This window comes from Chiloscyllium plagiosum, unplaced genomic scaffold, assembly GCF_037043375.1.
Source record: "Chiloscyllium plagiosum isolate Xiang-an unplaced genomic scaffold, Cpla_swu_hap1 HiC_scaffold_22, whole genome shotgun sequence".
In the NCBI taxonomy this organism is placed as follows: Eukaryota; Metazoa; Chordata; class Chondrichthyes; order Orectolobiformes; family Hemiscylliidae; genus Chiloscyllium; species Chiloscyllium plagiosum.
In genome coordinates, this window is record NW_028270160.1 from 21,625,657 (window position 1) to 21,634,215 (window position 8,559).

The 8,559-nt window shown below is 39.4% G+C and overlaps 1 protein-coding gene across 2 annotated transcripts; it reads left to right on the top strand.

Annotated features, from left to right (window-relative positions):
- Positions 1–272: 272 nt before the first annotated feature.
- vax1 (ventral anterior homeobox 1) lies at positions 273–7,004 on the top strand. Of its 2 annotated transcripts, none has more exons than XM_043712218.2 (3): positions 273–1,576; positions 4,168–4,355; positions 5,512–7,004. In XM_043712218.2, the coding sequence occupies exons 1-3, from the start codon at positions 1,336–1,338 to the stop codon at positions 5,995–5,997; spliced, it is 915 nt and encodes a 304-aa protein (XP_043568153.1). In that variant the 5' UTR covers positions 273–1,335; the 3' UTR covers positions 5,998–7,004. The 2 variants fall into 2 exon arrangements, with proteins under 2 accessions (XP_043568153.1, XP_087855317.1); XM_087999191.1 differs by having other exon boundaries at positions 273–521.
- Positions 7,005–8,559: the final 1,555 nt, after the last annotated feature.

The window sequence follows — 8,559 nt, forward strand, 5'->3', positions numbered from 1 at the left end:
AAGTGGAGAGAAAATGATTTAAGGTATCTGCTGGAGTAAGGAATGAAAGAACAGTGAGGCATCGATCTTTGTGGGGGTTTGTTTTAAAGACATCGGGAGTGGATTTCTTTTGAGAGGGGCAGCAGCACCATGGTGATCGCGGACAGTCCTCCTTTCGGTGGGCAGCGCTTGTATTGCGGGAGCTCCGGGCAGAGGAGACCTCCATTGGAGCTCCTGAAGCGGCCCCGGCTTCCTGTGAATGGATTGAGTCCGACATGTGGCCTTTCACCCCGCCCTACGAAACACGACCATGCAAGCCACACTCGGCGAATTGTTTGTTAATAGTCCAATTAGATAATTGCCATCTTTCACTCTTTCCCCCATTTCCCATAAAAGAATGAATGCGGAGAGCAGCGTGAAGAGGGCTTCTGCCCCACGAGGTGACAAGGAGGACTGGAGCGTGCTTCAAGCAGCCATCCATTTACTTGAATTGATTCATTGTCGGATAATCAATGGTCTTATTGGATTATTGTCCATTCGAGGTACCCAGTATATTGTTGCCCTGACAATGAAATAACTGAGGTGAAACTTTTCATTTAGAGAATCTTTAGTTAGGATTTTCCGGACTGGCTGTTTCCTGTGGATATATTTTGAATAGACTTTTCTCTCTCTCTCTCTATCTGGGCAGTCCTAAAGGTGACTCAGTCTCACTGCTCTGAACGTTCAGTTCAAGGGACACCAAGCTCAAAGGAGTTCAGGCTTTAGAGATGGCTGCTTGCGGCGCTAATATTACACCATGAAAACTGCTCAGAACTTTCCTCAAACTCTTAACTCTCTGACAAGTGTATTTTTTCGCATTTGAGACCAGTCAGTTTAGCGTATTTAGCTGCCTGATTGAAGGCGAGCACAGAAACCATCTATTAAGATTTGATATATAATCCAAACAAGTCTGTGTATTCATGGAGTAACGTAAATGTCGGACCGTAAAATTACCCATAATCAATTGAAACGACAAGTGTGTACGTACTATGTGCCTGGTATTTGTAGATCTCCCACAACAGTAAATCTGGAAGTCTACAGCTTAAAGCACTATGTAGAAGAGTGTTGATCATTTGGCACTTGGAGCCGGACAACCATAAAAGCACGGCCATCGGTGAAAGCAGTGTTTTCAATCGAACAGTCGGAAACCACCCTCGTTCAGAAAGCGAACTTTAACAGCAGCTGGGACAATAATTTGTGCAATACCCTCTCCCCTCCCTCCCCACCCATCACCCCCCCCCCCCCCCCCTCACAAAAAAACCCACAAATATTGTGGCTTCATTTTTTTTTTGCACTACGTTTCACTAATATTCCTCAATGGAAGTCAGATGCAATCGAGAGCCAATAATGGAAGCGGAGTCGAGCAAAGGTTTGAAGAATGGACTCCGAGAAGGGAAAGAAACCAGCTCGAATTCACGGGATTCTCACGGAAACCTCCGGAATTGTTTGATGCAGGACCAGCAGGAGACTTTCTCAGCTTCTGCAGTCTCCGATGACTGCAATAAAACAAAATCTAGTAGTAGTGACCCGGACTATTGTAGACGAATTCTTGTAAGAGGTGAGCGCGTTTACATTCTCTCTGTCTGTCTGCCTGTCTGTTGTTGTTCAGTTTTAAACGGACTTGTCCCACTGGTTTGGCCCAGCTTGAGCTTCCTATGCACGATGCAAAATACTATTTTACGTTTAACACCACGTTGTTATGTACCTTTTAGAAAAATGATAGCATGATCTGCCGCTTACTGTAAGCCTCACCAGGAGCATGGAACAGTTTATTTTTTATATTGGAGGCAATTTGCTTCGTCTTTTTCCTTATTTATGGTTACATTTCCGAATTCTTCCAAGTGCAAGGGGAGTGTTTGCATCAGGAAACTGTACGAGATCACTGATAACCTCTTCAAAAACAAAAGGAATGACATTTCCTTTCAGTAATTTACCTTATTTTTTTTAAAAAATGTCTCTGCTCGGGGCTCTGATTCCTGCACCAACCCCCACTCCATCTATTACTGCCTTGAGCCAGCCGAGCTGTCTTTGCGCTGTTTCTGTTTAGCTTGTACTTGTTTCCATCTAAATATTTCAATTTTGAGGAAGTATTTTGTACTAATTAAAAATACGCGATATTAAAAAAAAGTAATGATGAGGAAGTTAGAGGTGTACCACTGGCGAGTAGGTGAATTCAGACAATTCATGGGAAACAGATTAAATATGATTTCCCTTCCTAACAAGGCCAAAGATTGGCAACCCCAGGACAGGATCTTCTTCATAACGTCTGGCTCTGTGACTCGGGCTCAAATCAACACCTTGTAACTTACCATATAAAAGCTACAAATATTATTAGCACTCTCTTCATGAAAAAGGCAATCACCAATGAAGTTCACAGCCTCTTAACTACAGGCACTCCGATTCTAGGACTGAACCGATTTAATCTTGATACAGTTCGTGAATGTACATTGTCTTGTGGAAATATATTTCGCTCAAACTAAACGGCAAGCCTAGCATAAAATGGCATTCTTGCGAGCAACGAGCCTGGAGTCCGATTTTTGAAAAAAATCTATTTCTTTCTTGAAGTCAAAATTAATTGTGGGTCATCTGCATTCGCGTCGCTTGAGTTTAGGGTATATTTATATAACTTACTAATATCATGGGAGATTCTGGAGTTCATGGAATGTGCTGGTTACAATGCATATGCATATAGATAAGCCGACAAGTGATTTTCATTGTTTGCAAACTCATTGGTTTGCCTTCATTAGTAGAAAATTGAGGACAATTGTCCATTTTCCTCATTTGAAAACATGTGAAAGAATTGCGAAGAATTGTGAATTTAATTCACTTCCTATAATATTGAAGGGTTGTAATTATTGCTTGTGTTTACAATTCTGACTCCTCCTTGGTACCGAATTCTTACTGGAAAAGTTCACTTGAAGTTCTATTATGTATTTATCTATTAATACAGTGGGCATTGTCCTAATTAATTGCTGTGGGGTTATTTATGCTTCCAATAACGTAGAAAACACTTTTGCTGTGTTTTTTAATGGAAGTTACTAATGACACCATGTTTAAAATTAACGAGGCAAGGTGATGGGAAATCAGATATATATTTAATTACATATTATACTTTAAAAACACTTTTTCGTCGTTATAAGTGGTCAAGTTTGGATTTTCGAGTTTTATTCGAGAAATTCAGTTCCTCTCAGAAATTTATTCTAATCTTTGTATGTCCGATTGGTACCCGGCTCAATTGCAGGCACAACTAACTCTCCCAGAACCGATGTGTTCTGAAATATAACCACTGTAAATGTAACCAATGTAAATGTAACCAATATAAACTGAAATGCAACCACTTCTGGTCCCATGCTTCCAGTCAGGGACACCGTGAGCTTCAGAAACAATTCTTTACTAGTCATGATCTAGGTTTTCTCGCGATTTCATTTGAAGTATGACTATGCTTTTACTTTTTGCAAACCAAAGTTTGTTTGTCATGCCAATCTCGTGTGCAGCTAGGTATATTTTCCAGTAATAACTGTGTTACTGTAGCGACAGTTCTGCATTGCTCAGGTACGCATTTTGGTCGTTTTAATCGCGTATCATGATTATTAAACAAAGGTAAATCCTAAAATCGTAATACATTCACAAAACAGGCTGCGCGTTCTAGTTTAACAGTCATTTTATCATTTCACTAAAATAAGACAAGTCCTTTTTTCCGCTATGAATCATCTGTACGTTTTTCTTTGAGTGAAATTTGGCAGTGTACACAACTAAGCGAAGCACGTGAAGTGATGTAACGCAGCCAAGATATGTAATAAGGTTTACAAAAATCGTTGCCCTGTAAAATGTCTATATTTTTGTTGGATATTTTTCAAAATGGATCTCCAAATGCATCTGTATTTGATTCCATTTCGATTTCCAAGCAAATATAAACTGCCAGATTTAACCCTATATAACATAACGCGTTATAGAACAAAGGTGGGACCTTATACCACTATGTTTGGAATGTAGCTTGTAATCTTCGACTGCCAAAATCGATTCTATTTGGGAAGGCTTGCTACTTATATCGTTTGCTTTAGCTATTTATTATCCCAAGGAAGTTCTATAAATGGAAATAGTTGTTGCATTGTTTGAGAAGTAACGAACAGCTGCATTTCCATCCTGCAGATGCCAAGGGATCCATAAGAGAAATCATTCTACCTAAAGGGTTGGACCTTGATCGGCCCAAACGCACCCGAACGTCTTTCACCGCGGAGCAGCTGTACCGCTTGGAAATGGAGTTCCAGCGTTGTCAGTACGTTGTGGGACGCGAGAGAACGGAACTGGCTCGACAGCTCAACTTGTCTGAAACTCAGGTAGACAGACAGTGATTCACAAACGTCTCATTGCAAAGCCTTGTAGTTATTTGTTGTTGCACTCGCTTTCCTGAAGGTTCGGATTGGATATATTGCAGGAAATATATGTTACCTCCTGTATCAGTAATTCGTTTTTTAATGTGATGTGTTCATGCTATCTGAGTCCGCAGCGCTGGCAAGAATTACTGCAATTTAGTTGAACACAAACTTGTTTTAGTCATTATTAAACCAACCACGAATAATCCTGAGTGGTTTCTTAAGCATCTTAAAATGTGTGGCCCATGTTAGCCAATAAAAATGATAACTCTTAAAATATGGAATAATACTGAGTGCTTTCAGATTATCTGTTTAGGAAGTGATTCACCTCTCCCTAAAACACGTGTACATTTGCAATGTACTCCGTTCAGATAATTGAATTAAGTTTTTTTTTAAAAATTGGATTCGAAATGCAATTAGTTATCAACAAGCGGGTTGTCCCAGTATTTTAAGGTGGAGAAAATCTAGGGCTGTTGCACCAAATAGTTTCTGTGAAGAATCGGAAAGACTAGCATTTTTTTCGAACTATGGTTATTGGAATGCAAACTTAAACGGTTGTTTCATGTAAGTTTAGAAACTTCCGTTTTGTAACATCGTCTTTAACTTATCCAGCGGAGAATTAATCAGAGTGTCACAGCATAGTCAATATATTTGTAGGACGCGTTGTGCTCAGAATCAATGTTAAGATATCCAAGTCACCATCATGAAGGTGAATGGTTGGCGGGAGCTGGTTGTTACCGAAGAGCAGTAAAAATGTGAAATGAGCCTATTCAGTGTTTCGACCACATTGAGTTATCAAAACGACTCTAATATTCCAAATGATCAGATGCACTGAATAACAGATCGGAGGTTTAACTAAGTCCTACATAACTTATCTTGTTTATGTAATGGTGTGTTATAAGCAACATTTGAAAAACAATTGTTAGCATTCCCAGGTTTGCGTTTAGTCTTAAACTTTCATTTTTATTCAGTTTACGTAATCGAGGATGGCCATTTTCAGGTTTATGGAAGACACAAGCCTATTTTGACGCATTGGCCTAAATCGAATATGGGGAATAAAAGCTAAGGTTACATTATACTGGTGTGTATTCATGTAATGCACTGTGTGTTATAAAAACAGGTGAAAGTCTGGTTCCAAAACCGACGCACGAAGCAGAAAAAGGATCAAGGGAAGGATTCTGATGTTCGCTCAACCGCTTCCGAGACGGCGGCAACATGCAGCGTGTTACGGCTCCTTGAACAAGGGAGGCTGCTGTCCCCGCCGGGTTTATCTGGTCTCCTGCCCTGCTCCTCCAGCACTCTGGGTTCAGCTCTGTGTGCCCCCGTAGTGGGCCTTGGCACCACACTGGGCACCTCGTCACTCACTGCGGGAACATCAGGGGCACCGACACTGACCACCACCCATCCCGGACACAATGTTTTTAATATGCCGGTACCGTCTCTTCTCGGGACTGTAAGCACCAGGCTCGCCTCGCCCATAACTGTAACCGGGTCATTGACGGGGAACTTGCAGGAATTGTCCGCTCGATACTTGAGCTCTTCCGCTTTCGAGCCCTACTCCAGAAACGGCAAAAGAGAAACGATGGACAAAAAAATAATGGACTGACAGAAATCTTCAGGAAACGGCATTTTAATTGTTGACCCGTGAGGCTGAATTTAAAAATATTGAAAATTAACATTCACGTAGCATACATAATTATGGTCAATTCCTAATTCGATCAGTTTAGATTAATTTGTAAAAGGCAGAATCAACCTATCCACGATCCATACGTTAAATTGTGATGAAATTGTTAACTCTCACGTCAATTTTAAAGCGACCATACTGCAGCCCTTTAAATACTAGACATCACAGTTTCACAGCTCTGGTAACTACTGTATGCGAGTTGGTACACATCCCAAACAACTTAGTTTACAAAAAAAATCGATTATCGTTTGACCTGTTAAGTAGAACAGCAGGATTTTGGATATTTTTGAATTGCAGCTTAGGTAAGTCAGCCAACAACATCAACAAAAACTCTTTTTTTTAAAAGAATTTGGTTTCTCCTGAAGGATAAAAGAAAAGTATTTGGTGTTCATGTTTCCCGTTCTAGCTCTGTAAGGTACGTCCTGAATGGCAATTGTTCAGTGTCTGGTCTTGTATGAGAAGTGTATATCGTTTTGAATCTGTGCCGCCAAACTCCAGATGTTATGATGTATAGCTTTTATTATAGTATAATAATTTCAAAGAAGCAAAATCTGAAACTGTATTTTATTGTAAATTATTGATTAACGTCCGTGATTAATAGACTAATGGTTTAATGAAAAGACGGTGAGTGTATTTAAAGTTAATAGAGACAAATGAAAGCCCTTGCTACTAACTTGATCTGTATTTTGTCGTTTGTTATCTTATGCATGTCGTAAGAGTGAAAATATACGTGAGCCTGAAATGTTAACAAGTTGTGTTTTTTTATTTAAAAACAAGTTTAATATGAACTCTGGTGATTGCCAACACCATAAAATTACTAGGCCTGTCTGTACAAATGCATAAAATATTGCTAAGTAACCATATTTAAGACAAGGCACATCACAGTGGGCTTTAGTATTTCAAAAATAACGTTAATAGCGGATGTCATTTGCGGCTCTACATTCATGTGTTTTTTTTCCATTGTACCATATTAATTTAGGAATCACGTGATAATCTTGTTTTTGGTCATTATCAGTCATCAAACCCCACACCTATAAGTTGGAAATTGCTAAATTATCTTCAGCATAAAGTAGTAGCCATAATGATTGTTGTAAACGAAGATAACCATATAATCAAAGAGTCCGCTCCGCCACTTCTTTTAAATAAAGATGGGAAAGCATTCATTGCAGACAATAGGAGGTTTACACATCTTTATGAAAAGGGACCCGGCCACTGAAATCAATAATAGGTACAGATTCAAATAAAACGTTAGGATGTATGTTTCTTTATATTTAACATTTACATTATATAGACACCCGTGAATATTATGTATGGTTTATAGATAACTATGTAGAAATCAGAGTTCAATATGAGTTTAATGAGCAAACACATTTTGACGAGAAATAATAGTGCTCGGTGTGTGTTGACTCCCTGGTATCTGACGTCAGCCTCTTTCCCTAATCACCACAGTTACCAATTTCCAACACGCCAGTCAGTGCTCCAGCAGCTTTCAAATTTACTGAATATAAACATTGGCAGATGAGGTTTTAAACAAATATTAAGAAGTTACACAAATATTACAACTCCAGCATCAGAATATGTCTAATGTTGCTTTCTTTAAAAAACACACGCAAATGTAAGGGTTAAGTTGCAATAAACAGGATCTAGTTTACATTAACCGCCAAATGCATTCAAACTGGACAGGATTGTCCTTCAATTTTTGTTGTTTGCTTCGGGAATTTTTAATTACAGATTTTTAAGAAGTGGGGGAGGTAACATTTTCTAATCAACCCTTGATATTTTCACCAAAAAGCGGACAAGATATTTAACCTAGAGGTCCAACAGGTGACAAAGGACGTTCTCGGCACTGCACTGTACCAGACATCTTGAAAGTAGTCTGTGTTTGGCATATGTAAAACTTAGCCAAGATTTGTGATTGTGAAACAACAAAGGACTTATTTCTAACAGAGATCCCTGCTGCTGCATCGGAGTTGTTCCAAAGATTCTCCTTGGTTAGAAATACACATTTGAGACAACTTCAAAATTATATAGTTAAAAATCACACAACACCAGGTTACAGTCCAAAAGGTTTATTTGGAAGCACTTGCTTTCGAAGCACTGCTCCTTCATCAGGTGGCGCGACCTGCTCCGAAAGCTCGTGCTTCCAAATAACCTGTTGGACTAGAACCTGGTGTTGTGTGTTTTAACTTTCTACACCCCAGTCCAACACTGGCATCTCCACATCAAAATTATATACCGGCGCTTGCCCTCTGCCAATTCATTGCAACTAGCAGCCTGCCGTGGCAAACTGCTGTTATTCACATATTGTAAACGACGAAAGTTTCCTCTTTTTATTCCCGAATCCTCCATATTCAATGTTTTGTTACACCTTGGGATAAATTTTGAAAATTACTTATTGGAGGCAAACGTTAATTTAGTGTATTTTAAATCATCTTCCTTCATGGAGCCAAATGTTCTTATTGGGCGACCTCAAATTAATCGGGG